Consider the following 27,460-nt stretch of genomic DNA (forward strand, 5'->3'; position numbering starts at 1 on the left):
ATCATTGAAACAGTTATTTTTCAATTTGTGGCTATTTTAATAATGGTAAAAAAATTTCTATCTGCCATTTTACACTAAAACTCTTTCCCAGCCTCAATCATGAAGGAGGAGATATAACCCAGCAAATTAAAAAAATATTTCGGACGACTTTTCGATATGGTTGCATCTTGTTTCATGGCGGAACAAGTACAGATAGATAGCGATAGGTAAGAAATTTTGACTCATTTTAAACTTATAATTTTAAGAACTCATCTTGAAATGAAGTAGTTTAATTTAAATATAGTTTTGGTTTTTCTTTTGTCACTTTGAATTTACAATTCTACATTAAAAATTGAACACAGAAATGATTTTATCGTGCTGTATTGCAGACAGTTCGATATGTGGGCCGTATATTAAATAGCCAACGGATTGACATCATGAAATGAGTTTTTCAAATCCTCACATTTTAATGTTAAATTTGAAATTAAATTTTCTATGTAATGGTAATTCACCATCTTTCAATTTTGCATTTGCCAGCTTAACAGAGGATTGCTTCTATTTATACTAATTATTAAAAAAACAAATTTGGACATTAATTTACAAAAAATTAGTACTAAATAAACAAATTCTTTTAAAGAGCAATTGGTAAAAAATATAATATATCACAGACAAAGTAATTGCATCTTTTTCAACATGATTCCTGGTGGGGGATTTCACCGGAAAAATTGGGCATGAAAGCAAGAAAAAGCATGGGCTTGTAGTCTATTAGGGATAAAATCATATAGCAACAATGTAAAATGACATAAATCACATGATTTGAGTAAACATCACACAATAATCAAAATAATTAACAAAAATATTAATATAAATAATAAAATGGAGCATAGTACCTATATCTTAAATAAGTTATCACAATGTTTTAAAAAGGAAGAATATGTCAGATCCGTTTGGTCATTTAAAAGACTATTTTTATATTTTTGAACCTCTAACGATTCTAAAAGATTTTTTTTCTGTTTTTTGTGTGGTGTAGAGTATATCCAATTTAAAGCTTTTGGTTTGTGGTCAAAGTCTCTTAAACAGTTCGCAAAGGTTGAGTCCGTTTTTCTGAACTGAAGAGAGATTCAAAGCAAAGCAATTAAAGCTGCAAATTTTCCACATAAGTTTTCCATTTCTCAACTTCTTATCATTGCCATCTATGTATAAGTGTTGAGACTTTTGAAACTTACCAATATAATGACTTCAATGGAGGTCGAGACCTACGATACATACATTCCATCCTTAGTATTTTTAGAACTCCATATGTAACTTTAAACATAATATGTGAAAACTAAACTGAAAGAGTAATTATTATACTTTGTCAAATGTGTATTCTTAATAAATATTTGAGGTATGTAAACTTTTTACTTGTCAAACTTCTTTGTTATGAAAATTTATACTGACGTGTATTTATAGGAAAAGATGTAAGTAATACCCGGAATACAATGTACCTTGGTTCGTTTTCTGATTTTGCCACAGATGAGCATAACAGGGCCCGATCTAGCTATTTAGCCGCTCCGGGCAAAAATAATATTTGCCGCCCTTTAAAGTATGACAACTAGAGAATATTTTCATATGAAATTGATATGATAAGTAAAATCGTCATAACAGTCGGGAGACCTCTAAGATGAAACAGTTTTCCACAGAACCGAAAAGAGGTCCCCCACTGTAATAATTTTAAGAGCGCGATTCTGTAATTGTCGAGTTTTTAGTTTTTGAACTTTATTTTATCTAAACCATTTTGGGGTTTTTAATTTGAAACCATTAATTTGTATATATATATATTTGAAAAGTGTTAGTTACACCTTTTTATTTGATAACACGCTATCACTAAATCGAAATTTGTTTTTTGATTATAACTTTATGTCCTCTAGCGGGTGCCGTATTAAATTGTGACGTTATATAGCCTCCCGCGGACAATCAAGACGCATTTAACGATACCTCATTTGTCAAATTATGATAAGTAGCTTAGAAGCAAAAGGTGTGAATAAATGAACACACATACATACCTGGCAAAAACATAGCCCTCGCCATAGTATAGTCGGGGTAAAAATAGAGATAATTACCATTGTAAGATTTTAAAATATTGCTCTAAAAAGCATACATTTTGCAATTCTAGATACTTCACCTTCCCCTATAACATAGATACTATCTATTTTCTGAGTCTGAGTCTTCTAACTGCTGTTACTAATACGACTTTATACGAGGAAGTATTATAATATTATATCACCTAAATTCTTTATAATAAACCACATTAAACGCATACCTTTCTATCTATATCCATTCCTGTGAACTATTTTGGTGTCCTACATATTTATGCATAAGATAAACGGTTGTAAGTCAACTGGGCATTTTTAAGGTAACAAAATAAGACAAAAAGTTCAGAAGAATAAAGATGACTTATGCGCAGCAAGAAATTGATGCTTTTTTATAAAACTTAAGAGAAAAACAGTATGAAAATCCTATTTTGGTAATAACGATTACTGACAGTATCCTTCGCCTGACATCCTACATCTCCATTCTGCTTTCGTAATCAGTGTAGAGACCTTTAATTTTGGTAATATTTATTCTATGTTGCTTTGAATATTTCATTTGAAATATTCTCGAAGGAATGCGATGTTATTTTGAAAGAAATGTAAAGCTTAATCTGAGAAATAGCAATTTTTTCTCTTATAACAATGCTAGGCCAAGCAAATTAAACAACTGCATCAAATCGAATTTTTTTGAGATGCTTGCAAATACTGTTATGGCAATGTTAAAATCAAGTTTTCGACGTCGGTAGACGACCGGATTATTAAAAAAACAGAAGGTTAAGAAGGTTAAAATTTCAAAAATTTGTGAAAAATTTGATTTGATCAAGCCGATGTTTATAAAACTGGTAGTTTCGAAGATACAACTTTTCAAAGTTTGTCTATTTTTTAACTCCCGAGCTAAAAAAAAGTTTAAGCACGCGTTTACTGTTCCGTAACCGAAAAAAAAAACTAAAATATTGGCAATGATGTTCAAAATCGGTTCAATTTGGAAAAGGTTTTAAGGAAAACGGTAATTTAATGGAGAGTCTTCATAGATATGTTTCAAATGCGAGTTTAGGGTTTCGTATCCGAAAAATTTTTCGAGGGGTTTTTTAAATTTTGTTAATTTCCCTTGTTCAAGCTATGTTGTAAACCATTAGAGATACAACACAAGTGTAAATGTAAAAATGTCCATTATAAAACAAAAAACAACTTTTATTTGCAACATTTTTTATAAACATCACTGTGTACCAGTGAAGGCGCAAATTAGGTCAAAAATTTGGTGTCCATTTTCTCAAAAACTATAAAAAATAGGGAGATGAAAATTTGCAGATAGCTTCGGCCTTGTAAAACATTCTGGAAAAGCAAATTTTAAAAAAATAATAATAATGCAAGTACCGACATTCAACTCTTTCCATACAGGGTATTTCAACAACATCCCTAATTTGTTTATTTACATATATCTAGTTTTCAAAAACACAAACATTAAAACTGGAAAAGGTTTGGGAAAAGTAGTAAGTAATAAAACAATTATGAATCGTCAAAAAAAAAGCCAAATTGACTAAGAAAATTTTAATGTAGGCATCAAATGCTCAATTAACTTTCTGCTACATATTTGTGTAGTCTACATACATTCCATCTCACTCATTTCTATACACGTTCAATAGGTATACTGTATATGTGTCTTTCTTTGTTATAGCATGGTAATGCAGCAACATCTAGTGAAACTAGTGTAGGTACTGGAGGTATTGGTGCCGGTGGTGGTGCTGGGAGCAGTGTGACGTCACGCGCGGCCAGTGAAACGCCGGGTGTACCGCATCATCATGGAGGTTCAAGTAGCAGTAGCACACATACTGGCGCCAAATTCAGGCATGGACTTTTACAACTTATGATACATACAATTGACCCACTCCATGACGGTGAGTTCATCGTTTTTTTATGTTATCGTCTTTTTTTCTTTCTGTCCAGTTTTCAGTCGGAAAATCAATTGTTTCACTTTTCAGTTTATGTTGATTTGGTATTATAATGTTCTAACAATAGATAGAAATTGGTTTTAATTTTTATGTACTTCATTCTTCATTGACGTGGAAATACGATAGTTTAAATTTGCTATGTTTGCCGGGTGTCGATGGTTTAAAGTTCTAATGAATGTATGGTTCATAAAATTGATTTTTATTTGCGTAGCAATTATAGTCAACAGTACAGAGGGGGTACGATTTCGTGACTAACACACTCACTAAACTTCGTGAGTGGCTTCATTTCAGTGTAACCTACAGCATTTTTATTTACGAAAACTTTTGAAATTGGGGCGGTAGGTCTGAGAAAACGGCTCATGAAATATGTAGTCCAGTATGTACATTTAATTTTACTTATATTTATTAAAAAATTATGTAAAAATTAGCCGGTTGTTCATAAATTTTCATTCCCCCATTTTTCCTGTATATTGGGGTGGAGGTTACACCAAACGGCCAAACGGCCCAATATTTTTGTAGGCCACTATTATTATATTCATATATCTTCTATTCAAGAAAAAAGCGGCTGTTCATATCTTTTCAATAGGTCGTTTATTTGACATGCTTCCCGTCTTCCCCATATTGAAAAGGATGAAATTTAATTAATATATTAAGAAAGTTCTAAAAAAATAACGTTTTCTTAGGACCATCTTTAAATCGTGTACATGTATGAATTGTCATCAATGTCCTTAAGAACCCAAAAATAACGATTTTCTGTTCTATACATGCTGGAAAGATAGGATTTTCTCCAATCGAGTAAAATAACGTCAAATTAACAGAAAAGTTCGAAAATTTACCATACGAAAAATAATCATGCTCAATGACGAATTTTGCGGATCTAATTTTTATGATACGTTTGTATCTTGACCCAGACTGTATTACCCCTATCTTTCTTAGATTTGTCTTCTATTGATCAGACCAGCAAAGTATATTTGGCGTATTCCCAAATTTGGTTCAAATAATAAGCAAAAAATATTAAAATCAAGATATTTTATCAGCAGTATTGATTTGAAAGTTAAGTTTGTATTAAGTATGATGTAACAAATAAGTAGCGCATAACGCATAAATCATTATCAAAGCGGACCATAAAATTAATAATGAAATGAACGACTTGTACTTGCTTGTGCTTCGAAGGTTGAATATAATAATTTATAACCAGCTTGTCTAAGTCTGTCTGCTCTTCAAAGTAATTGTAACACATGGTTGATTATCACATTTTAGTATCTTTTCTTTATAAATTCATACTGAGTGTCAAAAACGCTTTTTTTCTCTAATTGTTAACAATAGTTGTTATTATTGTTAACTTTAACTTAGTAATAATAAAAGTTTTACCTTCCTTGCATTTAGCACCCAAACCAAAAAAGAGGTGTTATAAGTTTGAGCGCTATGTGTGTGTGTGTCTGCCTGTCTGTCTTATCGTAGCGCTTAAACGGATGAACCGATTTTTATTTTTAATGTTCTTGACTATGTTTCAAAAGTGAGTTTAAGGTTCTGTATCCGGAGCAACTAAAAAATAGGCGATAATCTTCAAAATCGGTTCAGTTTAGAGAAGGCTCCAACGAAAAAGGTATTTTCATGGAGAATGTTCTTAAATATGTTTTGAGAGCGAGTTTAGGGCTCTGTAACCGTTAGATCTGTCAGGGTATCTGTCATTTATTAGCTTGGTTTGAATCTATGCATCTATATATGTAACGGAATCTTTGAACGTGATTTTCACCCTCAAAACATCAGATTGCACACTTTGTACATTTATCAAAGATCGATGGCAATACAATTATTTAATATCCTGACCAGAATCTTCAGGATAAATGATTTTTTTCCATATCTGAAAACACCGATTATTTAAATAATTAAATGGCTTCAAAATAAGGCATAATAAACATTGGCATTATGGGAAACCAGTAGATAGATGACATGTTTTCCAAAACTCATCGGTGGAAATAAAAGAAAAAAAAATCAACTTAAAGTAAAAACCTTAATAAATTATTTAAAACAAAAACCCGCTGTGCCCGACTAACTAAGGAAGAATGAGCATGGTAGTGGGGACACAAATTTAAAAAAATATACATTTTCAATTTTGATGATGAATTATGATATAACTCAATGTAAGACGAAAAATAATAATAAAATTTTTCGATATCTGGAGTAATTTTTGTTTATTTAGCTTGCGATATTTCAAAAACCAATGCAGATATCGAAAAAATTTTAGTCCTATTTTTCGTCTACATTTATGAAGTTATAATAAAATTCACCATCAAAGTTGAAAAAAAGGCCCAAATTATTTCAACCCTAAATCTAAAATTACCTTGGTGTGCGTATTACCTTAAAGCGAAAAAGTTACAGTCAAAAGTTACACATAATATCATTTTCAATCCTGTTCGATACGTATGTATAAGGTTCCAATATCTGCACACATTTATTTATGCCGACATTCGTTACGACGGATCGTTAAAAATGTATCTTCATCACACGAACCAATTTAACTTTCTTTCCTCACTTTAGTTATTATATCCTATTTAGAAGAGACACCCATTATAAAAGATTTTGTACTTGAGATACTTATTATAAAATATATGAAATACTTATGTACTTACTTACAATAGTTTTACTTTGCTACTGTTATAATATAGGATACATTGTTGTACCATCAAGACAATGCATCATTCTTCAGTTTCTTTCATTTCTTTCAGATTCATTGGTATCTAAAAGATTTCTGTTTAAGGCACTGTTTAATTATTGCTAGTGTTATTAAATTCCCAGAGGAAGTTAATGTAATGAGACCGATTTTGAAAATCTTCAGTTTTACATATTTCCGCGATTTCAACGCCGCAATATCCGAACCAAACCTCTTCAATGTGATGTCTGTGTGTGTATGTGCGTATGTCGTTCGGATTCTTTCGCCTCGATTATCTCGCGAACCAGTTATGACATTAACACTTAACTGAGCTTATTCGACACGTATAGGCGTATTTAAGAACTGTATAAGTTTTCAGCAGAATAAGTTGAGATGTTTTTTAATAGTAATAAAAAAACTGGAAAAACTGAATAAACAGAATCTGAAAAATGGATAAAACACATCATTTATCTATGGAGATAATGATCGTTCCAGCATGAGCTGCAGTACATGTTCGAAGAATAATCTATGAAGGCTAACAAGACCTTATTTTACCCACTCAATATTTTACGTTATGTTTAACACTGTAATTCGGTATAACAAAATACCCATTAATAAGCTGCATTAAAGACACAGTGGTCAACTTAGAAATAACTAAATTATTTACTATTAACACTAAAACTTTTGTTTCTATTATACTTGAAAAAACTCCGTCTCTAAGTTGTTTAAATTCTTAATGTCTACATATTTGTTGAAAACAGAATACCTTAAGTAATTATCATATCCGGTTACTCTGCCATCTGGTTAGTAAACTGTAGCTTCACATGGTTAAAGACACTTACTTCTACTCGTAGTGAAATCGCGGAATATATGCGCTCATATCGCATACAAATAATATAATGCATTTTTAATTATATGTTACTAGATGACCCGGTACTTAGTTTCACCAACAATTTATTTAATTGTAACTATTGATCAGCGATTATTAATTTTTATTAACCTGCAGTTCCAATTCGTTAATATCTATACTATGCTTAGCCTACCCGCTAAACACAAATGTTACTACTATCTCTTGGACAGGACACGGCAGTGGAGCTCCCTACGCTTGCATATACCTCTAATAAATACCATTTCACAATATCTGAAGAATAATAAATAATACCTCAATACTATTCAAATACCTGTACAAAATTCTAGATAAATATGGTGGGAGCGCAAATAAATATATATTACATAGGAAGAAGTAATGTAATGCCTAATTTATATGCGTTTCCACCATTACATTGAACATTTTTACTTAAATTTTCTAATGTTCCGCTCATTTTTCTTAATTTTTTCTTTCATATAAACGTTTTCCTGACAATAATTCACACAATTGAAAAATAATTAGCGAAATTATTCCATCCATTCACGCGTGATTCGATTACCTGAAAAAATAGGGGTTCATTTATATATATATATATATATATTTATATATACAGATATATTGTCATATCGTTGAATATTATATACCTGAGTGAGTTAAAGCAAGGCTACATATTTTGTTATTTTACTGATTACTTAGTTCAAATCCAGCAACAGTCACAATTTTTTTAAAAATTAATTTTCATATGTATTAGATTTTTATCTATTGCATTTTTGTTATCTTGAACGTTTCTAATTTTATTTTTTGATAACTCTGTATTGTTTTAATTACGAGTTGGCTAGGTTGAGTTTGTCGACTATGGAGGAGTTGGGTAGATTCTGAACCTTTGAGCCGTTGTGTTCAAAAATAGGACACTATTACAGAAAACGGAGATATTATCGTAAACGATATTTATAAAAGTTCAAATTAGAATTATATGTCAGCGATTTCGCTAGGACGAGAAGTAAGTTTAAAATATCATCAAGAAACTGAAGGATGATCACTTAGATATACTTTCTTCAAGATACAGAACTGTACGTTACTCTAGAGCAGTAGCAACGTATTACTATGCTAGTAAGTACTGCAAGAGGAGGCTATTATTAAAGACTTAGTGATTCAAGGTACACCACTCTCTCATGTACTGTATTCTGCATGGTGTATAATAATGTAATGTAATGTAGTTTAATATTATACAAAATGAACTAACATTTAATGTATTGTTTTAAACAGCATTATTATTTTATTATTATAAAATATATTTTATACACTTGAACTTTTTAGTTGCAAAGTCTAAGCTAAAAATGAGTATTGAGTTTATTGTAATAAGTCTTTTTTAATGTATTTATTATTGCTTTTGTCATTGCTATCTTTTAAACTAACTATATTTTAAATTTTATAATTGAAAAAGTGATTTTGTTCCTTTGTAATTTTTTAGTAAGAAATATAAGGCTTTTTTCATTATTATTTTTATAATTGAAAAAGTACAAAAAAAATAGAATTTCTCTTCTCGTGAATTTTCGAAAAATTTGTCTTCAGTCGAGACGGGAACAAAACTTAATGCCTGGAGAACTCAAGAAATAAATTTCGTGCGCTAGATAACTAAAAAAAACAAAACCCTATAACATACCACAATGAAAATGAAAGGATTTTTCAACGCTGCAACAAAACGAGACGTCGATTAAATATACTGAAGAATTATATAATAGATTATATCCGAACTCCTAACCTGAAACTTGCCAATGAAGTATTTGAACTTGAATTAAAAAAAGATATAATAAAAGCCGTGCGAGTTTACTTTAATTTATTGTTTATTTTTGATTTGTTAATTAATTAGTGCAATTTATGGTAGGTAAAAATTTATCATTTGATTTAATTGATCTCAGCAATCAGTCTAATTTTGTAATAAAGCAAAAATTTGAAGAAAAAAAAAACGTTCTCTCTCAAAATTTCTCGAAATACTCTCTCAAATAAAATCTCGAAATACTCTCTCATATATTTCTGCTTCAACATATCCTTCAATTGATTTTATAGTATAAAAATTTGATAAATATTTATGCTATTTCGTGAGTACAAGTTTTTGATATAAAGAAATTCATTCAGTTTTCACTGCGCACAAGAAAGACAATAAAATTTGAATATTCTCCGAAAAATAAAGTAAGTTTTAAATAAAAGCTTTGTAAATCTTATGTATATAACACACAGTCCGTTAAAGAGATAAAGTTCGTATAGATTAAACTCTTGAAGGAAGGAACTTTTGAATGATTGGGGGCACCTCAAGCTTTTACAAATAGTCGTGTATGAGAAACTCGTAGAAAAAATTATTTTCTACTTTTAAGTACAATAAATACTCGTCCCTTAAAAAGTATTTTTATTAAAATTTTTAATTTAAGATTAAAAACAAAAAAATATATTTATATATATCAAATATGGTGAAAGCTATGGGAAAATCAGGACGCCATTTACTTTACCATGCATTGTTTTCCAAACTAAGCGTACATGCTAGATTTCAGCTCAATTGCTTGACGATAACTGCTTAAAAAATTGCATCCGGACAAACTTACATACATACATACATTACAAGTTAAATAAAAGCTTGTAAAATATAATTGTTGGTTGTCAAAATGTTACAGCTACAAACAAGTTTTTCTTTGGCGAAGGTACTTGAAATTTTCATAAACTATGAAATGTTTTTATTATTTAAGCTATCAAGCAAGGAAATCGAGAATGGAAAATGTTAACTACTTTATTTTTGGTTTCATTGTGTGGGAAAATGAGAATTATAAAACGTGATACGTGTGAAAACCGTCGGGGGCTAACGAGTTAAAAAGAAATAATATAGAACAGCAGATTATTTGGAATGCTGTCATCATAAATATAAACTTTAATTCCAATATTTTTCATACCTAAACACATTTAAAGACATTATATATATTTGCAAGAATAGATTTATCCAACAAGAATTCTCTAATTCATTGAAACCGGTATCGTTTTCAACAACAATAAAATATACTCCGTTATGGTATATTATACATGTATACTCTTATCCATAGAGTATAACATTATGCTACTTCTACATGAAACACGTCGAAATATTAATCAACATGGATCAAAACAAATCAATTACCCAATCTGGATTTCAAACAAATTTTTTAACCAAAAATTCTATTCAGCAACGCATTAGAAAGTCTCAATTAGTTGCTTGACATACTGTATGATATTAATTACTTATATTTTGTTTGGTATTACGAAGTATTACGTTGATTTCTATTATCTACGGCTTTTTATTAGAAAACTTAATGATAACGAGTGTAAATTCTATGTTGTAAATTTATTTTTGTAACGTGTAAATTATACATTGAACTTACACCAATTGACAGATCACTTACTTATACGTCATCAACAGAGAGCGCCAAAAAACTGCGTTTAAATAATTCAAAATTATAATGTATTTTAAATATTTTTTTACACTTAAATATAGCATTTTTAAGCAGTAGTTATATTTTTTACTTTGTTATAACGGTGTAAACAATGAATTAAAAATATAAAAAAAATACATGAATATTCCCTATTGACTATTTTTTTAAGACTTTGGCCCATTTTTTTAATATATGTAAAACTTTTTTATGCCGTCTTATGCATACTAATATCTCGGGATAATTAACAAGACTATAAACTTAAATGGTTTTGGGTAGTGGACATTGATTTTCATGAAAATCGTATACGATTGAGATTATTTTATTGTACATGTATTTATGATTATCATGTTACTTGAATGCACAATTTGAATAGGTAACTAACTCGTTATGTTATAGCTAAGAAGTTACGTACAGCTTACTATATAGATAGCTCTACTTACCTAGAGCTTTCTAATGATTACATGCTTTTTACTATGTTTTTCCTATTTCCGTCGAATATAAATGAAGGAAAATCATATTAGTTGTATCATAACAACAATAGGGATGACTTTAGATAAAAAAATAATTTCGTAAAATGTTCATAAAAGAATTAAGGTTTAACTAATGTGTGCGAATGTTTTCAAATATTAATTTTTCTATAATGTCACTTCCCGTGTAGGCTATTGATTATACCATATAAAAAGGAACTGGCATGTCCATAGGTTTTTTATTGCAGACATCGTTCAATGGGTTATTAAAGAAGAAAAAACCGCGGAGTGCTATTAAATTAGAGAATGGAAATTGAAGATTTACTTACACCCCATTAACTCTAATAGTGCGGGGGTTAACACTCAAACAATTATTTCCAAAAAGTATTAAATTATCCGTTTTTCGCAAAAATATGGGTCAAGGAGGCATTTTACGGGTATGCAGAAACGTACGGGTATGCTCCCAAAACCTCTATTAGCGAGAAACAGAAACCTCTGTAAGAGAGAGACCTTTTTCCCTCATGGACCTCCGTAAGTGAGACTGCTACTTATCTATACCTCTATAAGCGACAGTATAAATATATATTTTTAACTCTAAGAAAATATGTAAAATAAAACAGTTTAAAGCTAAAGTTTTAAAAGTAAATCTTTTTCGAAAAGTCTTTACTTGATATATCAAAACTTTCTAATAATGTAAAAAAATGTCCAGTTTACTTACGTATAAGATACCTATAATACAAAAAATATAGTTACTAGTACTGTCGCAAGTTGCTCCATTAATTTGTTTGGTAATTTAGTAAATAACAAAAATGAAAAAGTTATCTAAAATCAATACATGGCGTGTAGTAATCGTTGGTATTATAATAATAATAATAATAATAATAATAAAATAATATAATGTAGGTCAAGGTTTCAATGACGATTTTTAAGTGTTTTATTTTTAATGTACCTCTTACCTATAACTACTACCAACTGAAAAACACAGATTAAATACTTAGATTAATAAGATTAAGTCTATATTTTATTAATTTTTCTGGCAGTTTGTAAAATTTTGATTTTGTAGTAATTATTTACGTATAAACCATTAATTACTACTGATACGCTTAAAGAAATTGTCACTAATATATTTTAACAAAAATATTTGAAAATTATATTCAATCAATTAAATTATATTATTATAGGTATAACAATATATATTCTTTTGATTCCACCCTTTCATTTGATATCAAACACGCTATCACTAAATCGAAATTTGTTTTTCGATCATAACTTTATGTCCTCTAGCGGGCGCCGTATTAAATTTTGACGCTTTTAACGCCATTGTATGTCAGATTGTTGTTTTTCGCCATTGTATGTCAGATTGTTGTAGTCAGGGTAAAAATACAGTCATAGTTTCTAATTAGAAAATCTATTACTATATATGTGTATGATCGCCTTAGGGGGTCAAAGCGAGGACGTTTTTTCTCGGACATTATTCTAAAACATAGTATACATTTAATCCTTTACGAGTATACTTAATACGATTATGTTAAAATTATTTTAAAATGAAATATATGTTTTGATGAACGCTATGTTGAAATTCAATTTTAGAAGTAGATATATGCACTAGGCGTGCGCGCAGCTTCACTGTTCTTACATATTCATGGTTTAGTTTATTTTTTACCTAAAGTTGATTTTTTATACAGATAAAATAAATACATTGGAAGATTACTAAACTACTACCAAAGCCTAAATCGTATCACAGAGCTTTCTGATCTTTAGTTTAAAAAGATGGCGATATGTTGTGTAAAATTGTGGATAATTTTTAGTCGACCAAGTATGCAAAACAAGTGGATGGCCTTTCATTCAAGAAAAATAATAAAATTTACAATAAAATGGTCTCTTAAAAATTAATTTACATAAAATTGCAACTATTATACAAATATAAACATTTATAACAAAATTTTCTGCCAGAATAAACCCTGGCACAAACAAAAAGAATAAACAAACTGTACAGTGTCATCGCGACTTGTCAAGGAGACTAGAAACAGTCTAAACAACCTGGCGAGGCACAATAAAGTCAATATTACCTGGATCCCCGGACACAGTAATGAAAGAGTAGACAAGCTAGCCAAACTGGGAACCACATGGCTCCCACTCAAGAAAAGCTTGCGAGGATGCCATACCAAGAAGATCTTAACAGATTAGGAGATAATCTGAAAAACCAACAATTAAAGGTATGGACCAGCTACGAGGGAGGGCGAATCGCCAAAAGCCTGTTGGGTGAAGGAAACTCGCTCGGTAACAGAGCCGAGGAGATCTTGAAACTAAACAGAGCTGATATTAGAGTCAACGTAGAGTTACTCACAGGGCATGATAACCTGAACAACATCGATCCACTTTCTCTGTTACTGCCCGGCGCTCATACAGCAGCGAAGGAAATGGTTTGGTCCGGCCATAGTCGAACCAGAAGAAATTATTAAACTCAGCGCTAGGCAAATCCTTGGTTTTCAGTACATCAGTTGGTTATAATAGCCACTGAAAAGTGTAGCGGGGATAGAGTACAAGGGTCTATTTGGCTAGGTGCTCTGAACCATTGCTTCGAGGCGTGATCCTCGAGCATGGCCCGCTAACCTCCATACCCATACCCCCATACCCCAACCCTGGCACATCTAGTCTATGATCTACTTATCGTTAAATAGTATTGATTCATATGCGAAATTTAGAAACCCGTGTAAGTGAAGTTTTATTGTCACGGGCTCCCCGCTTACTAAGCATATTTACAGCGAATTGAATATAATACATTTAAGCATTAAGGATACATACATACATACTTAAAGGATGTTTTTTAACATAATAAATGAATGAGTGATTCTATGTTTTTACAAATTAATTAATGATATGTGATCACATATACACCAACTACTGTCAAATTTTTAATCAAGTTTTCATTATCGAATAATATGCTGTTTATATCTAGTACCTCCTATATTGATGCTATAAATTAAAATAAATTGACATGTTATACGTTTATATGGATGCGATAGATAGACGTGAAACTCATTTGTTACCAGCGAGCGCAGCCCCTTGTTTTTTATTGTGTATCTCAATATACAGGCTGTTTGTTTAAGTTGACATATACTTTTATCGATAAAAATGAAAATAAGTTTTATCGATAAAAATGCTTCAAGCAAAAAATGTTGGATCTGTAGGCGCATATCATACACAAACATTAAACTTGACTCTGAGGTTTTCAAGCTCAATAAAAGCTCACCCTACTCCATACCTGATAATAGATAAATGAACATTTTAAATTAGAAAGTTGTTATCAATTAAAAAGGTAGCACGTTTTGTTCGAAACATTTTCCTGCAATCCCTACAGTTTAGGCAAAAAAAGGACTGCAAATTTTTACCCAAAATTGCTTTTTTGTATGTTGTATGCGCAATCTAGACACTCTTCGAAAAAAATTTTCCAATAAAAGTGGTTTGTTTTTCTATAACGGCCAATTTTGTTCAAATTGTAAGCAGAAACGCGCAAAAAGCTATGGCATGTAGCTTCTTATAGGGTCTTATAATTTTTGCTATTAATTAATTATTGCCTAAACTATTCGGTTTATAAAAAAATATTTCAAGCAAAAATGTTTGCCTAGATTTTTGCTATCAATTTCTGTCTAAACTATTCGCTTTAAAATTTACCAAACTTATGTTTGTCAGTTATGAATTAGAGTGAGATTTAAATTGAACCGGAAAACTTAGATTGAATTCAATCTCTGCATAAGATGCGTGCCTTTGAAATTAACATTTATTGTCTATTGACAAAGTATCCTGGTCGAAAAATTTAAAGAAATCAATTTTTTTTGCATATTTTTAAAGGTTAGGCCATTAAGAAAATGTTCTTAAACAAATTTATCAAAATTCGAGTTATTTTCGGAGACACAGTGGATTTTCTGGTAACGAATATTTATTTCACAGACTATAATACATGGTTCAATTTTTCTCAATTGTTAAATAATTCTTAATGTTATCAAGTGGCGATTGTGTCCGATAAGTTCCCTGCTGCATTTTTTCAGAATGATAACTCAAATATGACGTCATCATGCTCATTTCGCAAAAAAACCGTAGATGAAAGTTTGGTATGACATTATTTGTTGAAAATACAGTAAAATAAATATATTTAACAAACTCACGAAGTTTCAAGTATGTATTTATCATTTAAAAAACCCCGGGGTTTCCCATGGTATATTTTTCTTTTGTCGGGGCACCAACTAAACCTATACATTTTCAACTTTCTAGATCAATGTGGAGGGAAGGTCTGTAGAGATGAGCATAGCTTTATAAACGGCGCAAAAACAGATTTCCTCCTGGGAATTATTTTCAAACTCAGCAGCTCGATCGAGGCATCTTCCAAACAAAATAATTAAACAGAGTCAAATAAAACTCCTGTGGTTGCATCGAGAGTTAAAAAAAAAATCGGTTACAAAACTATAAGTTAAATAAAAATGTATCTTTAACTACTATCTCATTCGACCAATAAAATAAATCGAAAATATCGATTAGTTTTTTTTGAAAATGGTGTTGAAGAAGATAATAGCAAATAATTTTTTTTGTCTTTCCAAATAAAAATAATAATAATAATAATTGAAAAAAAAAAATTGATAAACTAAGAAAAAAAAGTAAGAGATAAAATGACGAAGAAACCAGCACTAGTTAAGCATAGCAATGTAATAAAATAGGAATAGCACAAACAATCAACTAAAAATCCTATTGGGAATTAATAGGTATAACTAAGAAATATAATATGGTATCGTTCAGATTAGCAATGTGAAATGGGATTACTTCTTACCTTCTATCTTTACTTTTCTATGTTAGAAAAAAATTATATAGGTACTGTTGTGTATAGTGTTACATCTGATATATAAGGATACATTTTATTGATAGTTGCAATTTATGCTATTGTAGCAGTAGAGGGAGGAACTACTAACCCTAATTACCGTATAAAATATCAAATTGTTAATTGTCTAAAATCCTTCACCGTGATTATTGCTTCCAGTTTTTTACCTCCATGTAAGTAGTAATGTAGAGATAATGTGCGCTGTGATATTTTTCAATCAGAAATTCGATCGTTTTCAAAATAATTTTCGATCTAATCCCTTCTCTCCTCAAACATAATTTTTGGAACCTTTTTCCAAACGAAAAGACCTATTAATTTTTGCATATAAATTAAGCATAATGCATAAATATGTTTACAAAACTGATCAGCGCTTAGGTACAGCGCTTTTAGGATCGTAAGTAGAGTGTAGCTCATTTGATTAGACATATTAATTACTATACATTTTGATATTTTTTAAGTTTTTAAGTGGAAAATGCTTGAACCTCAGGTTCAATTAAAATCTCACTCTGATTCACATAACTGACAAACATAAGATGAACACTTTATTTTAGAAAGTTTTTCTTTATAAAATTTGTTGTTCTATAAAAACATTTTTTTGTAAATTTATGCAGTAATTGATAACAAAAATCTAGCTTTTTGTGCGTTTGTTCATTCAATTTGAAAATTCAATTTTTATAGAAAAACAAACCACTTTTATTGGATTTATTGGAAAATTTTTTTCGAACAGTGCCTAGATTTCGCAGAAACAATTATATGAAAAAACTCATTTTGATACGAAAAAGCAATTTTGAAACGAAAAAAATTTTTTGCGGAAAATATTTCGAACAAAAACTATTAAATTTTGATCAGTACAACTTTTTAGTTTAAAGTGTTCATCTATCGATTACCAGTTATGCGTATGATATCCATACCTCCCGATTTCATGCACCTTCCATACGAAAGTAATTAATGATAACATAGTGCTTATTAAATTATCGTAATATTATCGCACAATGTTTTCAGGAACTACATTCATGAGACTTGTTAAAAGAGAAATGAAGCAATTATGATGCTATAAAAGTTTAAACGATTTTGAATGATTTAAGAAAAAAGACTGTTATTGAAATAATTTCGTTCTAAAATAATATCGATAACAATACTTGAAACTTTTACCAGTTAATAATTATTCTTTTAATAGAATTTCAAAAAAAAATTCAATTTTCTCTAATTTAACATTTACATACCTAGTGTTTTCCCATGGTATTTATTTTGTGGAGAAAATTTGCTTAGACAGCAATTTATCTTGAGGAATTATTTTAATTTTATTTTCTTTTATTGATACCAAGAATGAAAAGTCATCCTAATAAGTAAACATTTTTAACGCCTTGTATCATTATAGTCATGATATTTTATTATTTTTCATATCAAGATTTTTATATGTATATATTAATATTTTCATTTTTATTAATTTACATAAAACTTACATTTTATGACAATATTTCATTTTTAATAAAAATAAAATTAAAAAAAAAAGCGAAAAAACAATTTAACAAAAAAATTAATGACTTTAAAATGGTTTATAGTACTTACTTTTTTGTAAATTATACTGTACACGAATAATGAAGAAATATGAATAGATTAATTAATAAACTTGATTAAAAAATTATCGTGACTTTTATACCTACGAGCGTTACAGCCGAATACATATTAGAGATGCAAAAGGTGGGTGACGGGTGTAAAATTGTAATAAATTATAGACACATATATGTCTATAGAAATAGACAGAAAGGTAAATTCCAAACAAATTTATTAAGGATGGACGACAGCCAAGGCAATTTTGGATAAAAGGCTTGCTTGTTGGATTAAGTTCAAATCATTTCTGAAAATTTTAGGAGAGGGTGTCCAATTATTTAAATCAATAAATGACTTCAAAAGTAGGCATATTAAACATTGGTCTTATGGGAAAGCGGTAGGTAAAAATAATCGCTTAATAAATTATATTGAAAACAAAAAAATAAACCGTTATGCCAGACTAATTATGGATGTATGAGCACGGTAGTAGGGACAAAAATTTAAAAAAATATATTTTTCAATGTTTCAATGTTATAACTTGACATTTTCGATATCTAGAGTAATTTTCAAAATACCGAAAATGAAAACATGTCTACATTCATGAAGTTATAACAAAATTCATCATGAAAGTTGAAAATAAGGTACAAATAATTTCAAACACAAGTCTTAACTTGTCTTGGCGCTCATGCTACCTTAAATAATGAGTAATCATATAGATGCTTTGGATTTATAAAACTCGTATTTCTCATCTAGTATTTGATTATTCTTAGATCAACGTCTAAAGAGTACTAAATAAGTACTAATTATACCATTGTAAAGTTTAGATACAAGCAATAAAATTCAATTTTTATAGGATAGGATTTTATTTATAATAAAAAAAAGCCTAATAAAATATAAAATAAGTGACATAGGCATTATGAATAGCTCTTTATTTGAAATGCACTATTATGAAACATTTTATTAAATTTTATATTAATGAGTTTCAAATTTATAATCCATTTTAAATTTTAATGCATTTGAGTGTTTAAATTTAATTATGTTTTGCAATCATTTCAGTGTAGGTGTGTTTATGTCATATCCATTTATTTCAAACTATTATTGGACAATCCCATTAAGAAAGACTCTACCGATTTAATTGGAACTTTTTTATAGGTAACTTATAGACATAAAATATTATACTGATGTACGGCTTCGCCATAATTATGTAACTACTGATTAATTATAAGCTATTAAGAGTGATTATCATAACTCTACTCCATCTGTGATCATCATTTTGAATCATAAATTAAAGTTTTCTGTAAAAATTTTAAATAGTAAATGTCAGATGAAATTTATTAAAAAAAAAATTTTTTTTTAGTATCTATATCTTTTTAATTTATAGCTCATGTGTTATTCTGATGTATGGGCTATATTGCTGTACAGTTTCATTAAAAACTTTTCGCTAGTTTTTTCGTGAAAGCGTAACAAACAAATAAACAAACAAACAAACATCCTTACTTTCATTTATAATATATAGAGATACTTGTTTTAATTTAACCAGGGAAACGTCAAGATGATTGTTCTAGAAGTACTGTATAATTAATATACATTAAATCACGTTTTATTAAATCTATTATTTAAACAAGTATGTATGCTTGCGATATGAATGAAACTAGATATGTATAATTGTATGAAACAATAATATGATATATTATTGTGATATCAATTTGATAATATTGTGTTTATAATATCTATTCAAATTTAACACTAATAAATTCATATTCATTTTACATAGTCTGACGAATATCGGTGCATAGAGTGCGAAAAGTATTGTTGTGAGATATTTAGAGAAGTTATTCAAAAATACAAAACGTATACTACCCGTTAAAAGTACGATAAGGTACAAATTATTTCAACCACAAGTCTAAACTTGCCTTAGCGCTGGTACTACATTAAGGTGATTGTAAACCTACAGTATTTAAAAAAAGTTTTGGTTTATTACACGGTATATACATATAAACCAAATATATGCTTTGTGGTCAAGTAATGACTTAATTTTGTCTTTACAATACCACGCAACTACAAAAATGTATAATATATTGTGTGCTTATAAATTTGATAATATAGATATCGCTCTTCACTCATCAATTTTTTAATAATAGCCGTCTCTGTTCATCAAATTTCGATGAGCTCATAATTAAATTAAAATTTTGTTGTTTTAACATCGGCATCCTTATATTTTTATGATATTATTATAAACTACAAGGATATGGAAATATCCAATTGAAAAGGATAACCTATATGATTCATTATTTTTTCTAATGATGAATCATGTAGGTTTGTTCCACTTTGAATGATAAAATAATAATAAAAAGCCCGGTGATCTAGAAATTTTTTGTGATTTTTGGAAACTGTGTTAATCAAACAATGAATTTATAAAGTTATTGAAATCTGTAGTATTATTCAATCCATGTATATTTCCTTAACTGAAAAGTCTTTTTAAATAATTTTGTTGAAATTATTTGGCACTAGTATGCTGTTATATACTAGTCTATAAATAATAGATATGAATCTATATAATGGTACAATGCAATGTAATTTGCTAATCGATATATCATGAAATAGATTTACATTGCAGAGTATCGAGTCAGAAAATTGTCGTTATCGTCATTAACAATTCTTGAAATCGTTGTGTTTATCTAAACTATTTGAAAACGTTGTCATAGGAATGTACCGGACTATTACAGTAGACATTTATTCATTAAAAAATATATCATTTTTGAATAACTAAATATTCGTTACTTATATGTATAATACAACTGTTAAATTAGTAAAGAAATACAACCCTAATATTATAGCAAAGTTCCCATTGTCTTGAAAAGAAAACATATTTTACGAATTTCATTGCAATTGATCACTTTGCAGATTTTATATTCAGTGTACTTCTTTTTTGTTCAGCGTAGCCAATTATTCAAGATATACTTATTCCAACTATTCAGGTTTTGCTTATGCAACTCAACATATCATTCGTACTTAGTAAATCTCTAAAAATTATTCCTTGCAACCGTTGGGAATTTTTTAATGCATTTAAATTCCCTTAAACACTCCAAATGGAACTAAAGTGAAAGAATTACAAAGACATAGAGAATGGACTGAACAATACCCGCACAAAATTAACCGTTCTGTAGAAACAGACAAAGCGACTGTGGGGCCAATGCTTTTCTCTTTTCTATAGGCCCGTTGAAATTCTAGAAAAATTCAACTACTGGCCGTATCTTCGCTTTATCTCTCTCACAGTTTCTTGCCCGTATTTACTACACATCTGAATAGGGAATACTCAGTCCATTATGTATGTCTTTGAATTATTACAATATACATACTTTTTAGACTACAAAGCATTCAACATGTAATATTTTCGTGCAAAATAAACGTAAATGGCCACGAATTTAGAAATATGCAGAAATACACGCATACATAAAGTTATTAGAGAGTGATGACCTCTAAATGACCACCTGAACATATGTTTAAAATGTCTATTTCAATTTTTGCAAGACACAAAAACATTTTATGCATGTCAATTAAATTCATGTTACTTGGGGAGTTAAAAATAAATATATTTTTTTCTAGTAAAATTTATACTTTTTCTAGTTTTTTTAAGGCGTTTCGATACCAAAAAAAACTATTACCATAAACTGAAATTTTGTTTGTCGATAGGAAATATCCATGTATTTTTTTTTTAATTCATTGTTTACACCGCTATAACATAGGAAAAAATATAAATACTGTTTAAAAATACTGTAATTAAGTGTAAAAAATTATTTAAAATAGAGAATAATTTTGAGATATTTAAACGCAGTCCTTTTGGCGCTCTCTATTGATGACGTTTTAATATGGGACCAGTCGGTTGGTAACAGTTCAATGTACTGTTTACTACAGGTGCAATACCCACGGATGTAATAATTATAGTATATATCCATGGTAATATCATACAAAATATGAGTAATTAATACCATACAGTATTTCAACAAGTCTGACAAGCCACATACTATGGTGTCACGTCCGTTTTAAAATTTGTCCAGTTTATTTCAAATGTTCAATCTACAAAGTTGCGGAAAAAAAAATATTTGAACCAATTTTAACTTTTTTGAATATTCGCTATTAAAGAGGATTTATTAATACGCCTTCTGTATAAATTTCAAGCCTATTCTCTGTACAGTTTACGTAAAATTACTTATTAAAAACAGTCCCTTTTTTCATGGTGGTATATGAAGAAGTCATAATAAATGTTGGTTTTTTTATTCAATAAATGCTTTTAAAAATGTTTTACCATTTACATAAAAAACTTTTATTAATATTCCTAAAGTTTTAAGCTTTAAAATCATACCAAAATTAATAACTTTGTATAAAAATGAAAAACTTTTTTTGGTAAAATCACTTTCATAGTTAATTTCTCCTAAACCCTACACAGAATTGATTTTTCAATTGATTGTATATATATATAATATATATATTTTGTATAAATATATAATGATTTTTCACAAAAGACATATAAAAGGATGATTAATTCATAATTAAAATTTTTGGTATTATTTTCACGGTATCGAATTACTACACCTTAAAGTACAATATGTGTAACAGAGTTGTAAGAAGGATACCTGGTTTTTTACGCTTTGAGATTGTAAGACTAAACGATACACGACTGTACGAACATTATCTACTCATGTCAATATTATTACAATAGTAATTGTACTAATATATTAATAGCGCAGTGAATTATGTAAAATTTTCATTAATAATTCATGACATGTCAGTGTTATTGTTTGTATTAATCCTATTTATTCAATGTCATATATTAAACATATCGTTAATTTTGCTTTATCATCTTAAATAGACATCAAGTAAAATACAGTTAAGAAAATTATGACAAAACAATCAATAAATATAAGGAAAAGTGAAATATTAATTCAAATTTTAATTTAAACTTCATTTCTTGTACTAAACTTCTTCTTCTTCTTTATAAATATTGTATTTGGAATTTCAATTGGGTCCTACACTATAATAATAAAAAGTCCAAGTACTGGTTTTAGTTATAACAATATTGAAAATGAAGATGATAAAAATTTATAATTTTTTTAAATAATTTATAAGGGATCTATCAGCGATAGATTTTCCAATCGGACCCTTGCGATGAGAGAAAAAGAAAGTTTTCCTGGCTGTTTTGAAGTAGTATTTGGGCACAGAGGCACAAAACATGCCTGAAATATTTTTATGCACGATTTTTCATCATCAATATTGACCGATTTATCTGTCATTACCTATTTATTTCATTCGCAATTCGTAAATTCACGATAATTTATAAAATTCAACTAACGAACTGACGTCACAGCGCCATTCGTATAACTTCGTGTGTTTCCGGATCGTTTTCGCCAATTTGTATTTTAATGATTTTCATTGTCTGTTTTCTCAGTCATATGTATCCAAAAAAATTAGCAAATTTATCAAGACATTTACTTTCATTAAAAAAAAAAGAAAAAAAATATGAAAAAGATCTATTTAGAAGAGTGGTGAAATATGGAAATTTTTACCCAGAAAAAATACAATTATGCGATTTCATGGGATAGGAAAATTAATAAAAGCTCTCGATATTTTAAATAAAGTTTCAAATATTGTTTATCTCTCTTTCTTGAATGCTTTCAACATGGTGGCCAGAAATAAATCAAGTTAATACATTTTTTGAAGTCATAAGACTCACTATATTGGATCAAATATGTGAGCCAAATCCCTGAAGGTAGTCATTTTCGCAGTGAAAATTCTCCCTTGAGTACTTAAATTCTATTCTAACTGAAATTTACATCATGGTGATAAAATCAAAATGATAGTTTCGACAAAATTTTATAAAGGCTTTTTTCGATTTCTAGGGGATTCCTTATTAAATGTTAACTGATTTGAAAAACCATAAAAAATTATATACTAATTTGTGCTGGCACGAGATAAACAAAGATATTTGTAAAAAAATGTTTCAAACCAAAGTTATTTTTTATAAGAAACTTTTTTTACATTAAAAATTTTGTTATATTTCTAACGGTTTACAAGACCCAATTGACCTATTATGTTGCTCATTTACGAACAGCTGCCACGAAAGTTTGTTCATTTGATATCTCTTTTTGTTTTTGAGCCCCGAACCAAAAAAGGGGTGTTATTAATTTAACCGCTATGTGTGTCTGTATGTGGCATCGTAGCACCTAAACGGATGAACCGATTTGGAATTTTTTTGTTTCGTAGAAAGACAGTTTAATGGGACGTGTTCTTAGCTATGTTTCAACTGCGAGTTTAGGGTTTCGTACCTGGAACAACTTAAAAATAGGCGATGATTCTCAAAATCGATTCAGTTTGGAGAAGGCTATAAGAAAAAAGATAATTGAATGGAGAGTGTTTTTAGATTCGTTTCAAGTGCGAGTTTAGGACTTCGTACCGACGGAAAGACGTAAGAACAACCGAAAGTGGACTAATTAGATGATTTTATGAAAATATATACCAAAATTTTGTTCATTTGAACAATATTTTTAAGTGTTACAAACTCGAGACTAAAATTATTAATGTACCTTGATATAATATTGCATATATATCATCACTACATATTATAAAACAAAGTCGCTTTTTCTGTCCCTATGTCCCTTTGTACGCTTAAATTTTTGAAACTACGCAACGGATTTTGATGCGGTTTTTTTTAATAGATAGAGTGATTCAAGAGGAAGGTTTTTATGTGTAATACATCCATATTATAGTAGAGTAAGGGGTTGAAATAGGGGTTGAAAGGGATATGCTTCAAAAACCCTTTGTATGCTTAACTCTTTGAAACTACGCAACGGATTTTGATGCGGTTTTTTTTATTAGATAGAGTGATTCTAGAGGAAGGTTTTTATGTATAATACATCCATATTATAGTAGAGTAAGGGGTTGAAATAGGGGTTGAAAGGGATATGCTTCAAAAACTAAAAAAGTTGTGCATCGATTAAGCTCAAATATTGACACGATATACAACCAGCTTCAAAGATCAATTGTTTTTATCTACTTTTAACCTTCGGAGGGTAGAAAGGTGTTGCGAGAAAGTGGGAAGGAATTATCGAATATTTACAAATATACCTAAGTGGGGTATCAAATAAAAGAGCATGACGTGTACATTACAAAACTGTTATCCAACGCAAGGAAATGTAGACGGAGGGGTGCAAGTGGGGATGTTGCCCAGCAAAGCGGGTAGTTCACAGCTAGTAGAGTATAAAAAATGAAATAAATGCATAGTTGAAATTAATTATTTGATTATACAATTAAATTTGTTTAAATTTATATCCATTACATTTATAATATTTAATTATTTGATTACAACCAATGTTATTAATTTATGTATGTATGGTATGTAATAAATATGAATTAATTATGGTGATTTTCAACAATTTTACGATGCATATTAATATTTTGAATGCATACATACATCAGGTGTGTATGTAAAATGATAACATAAATATCACTCACTAATCAAACTATCTAATAATAATACAATGTATGTATTTATTTTATAGTACAACTAGCTGTGAACTACCCGCTTTGCTGGGCAACATCCCCACTTGCACCCCTCCCTCCACATTTCCTTGCGTTGGATAACAGTTTTGTAATGTACACGTCATGCTCTTTTATTTGATACCCCACTTAGGTATATTTGTAAATATTCGATAATTCCTTCCCACTTTCTCGCTACACCTTTCTACCCTCCGAAGGTTAAAAGTAGATAAAAACAATAGATCTTTGAAGCTGGTTGTATATCGTGTCAATATTTGAGCTTAATCGATGCACAACTTTTTTAGTTTTTGAAGCATATCCCTTTCAACCCCTATTTCAACCCCTTACTCTACTATAATATGGATGTATTATACATAAAAACCTTCCTCTTGAATCACTCTATCTATTAAAAAAACCGCATCAAAATCCGTTGCGTAGTTTCAAAGATTTAAGCGTACATAGGGACATAGGGACAGAAAAAGCGACTTTATTTTATACTATGTAGTGATAGTGATGCATACAATGCATTAAGAGATTCATGTTTATAGTTATCAATTTACAACCGTAAAATTTAACTGATATATGAACTAGCTGTGAACTACCCGCTTTGCTGCGCAATATACCCACTTTCACCCATACCTCCTTATATTTGAAAATATTCGATTATTCATCCCCAATTTCTCGTTACACTTTTCCACCCCCAAAGGTTAAAAATAGATTAAATCAATCCTTGGAACTAGTTGTATATTTTGTCCATATTTGAGCTTAATCGATGATTTTTAAGTTTTTGAAGCACATCATTTGAACCCCTAATTCAACCACTTACTCTACTATATTATGCATGTATTATACATAACAACCTTCTTCTTGAATCACTCTATATAATAGGAAAACTCTCATCAAAATTCGTTGCGTAGTTTTAAAGATCCAAGCATACGTGGGTATTAGGGACAGATAAACGGATTGAAGCGATTTTGTTTTATACTATGTATTGATATTATATTATATGAACTAACAACTGCGACAATTTTGTTTGAAGCTTTAGAGATTGTTGGGAAATTAACAAAACTTATTAATCAATACTGGTTCAGTCTTGAACTAACATCGGATAATATATGAACCTCCCAGATTTGGCAGACTTCGACCCATGCTTAGATTTCTTGATTTTGCTCTAACATGAGTGTTTGGTTTTCTCACAAGCCTAGGAGCAAGTAAAAATAGTTTTTGTTTTAACCAATAAATAAAAACCAATTTACTATAGTCTCCTTTTTTAGTATTTTACCAATTACTAAATTGATACTTACTACAACTCAAATACGTAAGACCTTTTTATTCTCTCATGTATTCCCTGTGCTACCTGCGGAAGTTAGATTAAACTTGGTCAAAATCTTGGGCAAACATTGGCTATGTTTCTTAAACTGATTGATCCTTGCACAAGGGCCAAGGTTAGAAAGACTGGGAAATCATGGCTTGACTCATTATACTTGATTGAAGCCTGGTCATAGTTTGGAATGCCATGAATTGATTTCAACATGTAAGTCCAATATCCCTTCTATGTGATAGGATTTGCTATCAATTTCGTGTACCTCAATTGACCCCAGTTTTTCCTTAATTTAAAAGTGACAACGTTCTATTCATTTTTCAAATTATTAAGTCGTTTTTTTACTTCTAGTTCCGCAAGCGAAAAAGCAGTTAGTTAGACTCAAAGGCTTGTCCCATTTATATAGGTAAAATTTGTTGGGATAAATTAAAAAATTATTTACCTTTCACATTGTTGTATGTTGTCGACTTGGATAGGCCTTCAAAATATGATAGGCCTTCAAAATTTGAACTTGAAAAAGCCGCATGAACCAGTATTTCAAAATTTAGTTATTTTTGTTATTGATAACAAACCCTTTTATTAAACTTACATCTTCTTTCTGCTATTCCTGAATAAATCCATCTCTTTTTTATCCGACGAATGGAAGATATATGTCCATATTTCCATTTCGCCGTTTCCCTATAGGGCTAAAACACCTCAACTTATTTCAACATTTCAACAAATGCAAAATCGTCAGAAACATGGA

The 27,460-nt window shown here is 29.5% G+C and overlaps 1 protein-coding gene across 1 annotated transcript in view; it reads left to right on the top strand.

Annotated features, from left to right (window-relative positions):
- Positions 1 to 27,460, top strand: part of LOC123299027 (sodium/potassium/calcium exchanger Nckx30C) — a 181,065-nt gene that overhangs the window by 132,805 nt on the left and 20,800 nt on the right. The window contains exon 3 of the mRNA XM_044881162.1: positions 3,727 to 3,946. Within this exon, the coding sequence (XP_044737097.1) occupies positions 3,727 to 3,946 (220 nt within the window). The remainder of the gene's footprint in view (positions 1 to 3,726; positions 3,947 to 27,460) is intronic.

This window comes from Chrysoperla carnea, chromosome 4 (assembly GCF_905475395.1).
Source record: "Chrysoperla carnea chromosome 4, inChrCarn1.1, whole genome shotgun sequence".
NCBI lineage: Eukaryota > Metazoa > Arthropoda > Insecta > Neuroptera > Chrysopidae > Chrysoperla > Chrysoperla carnea.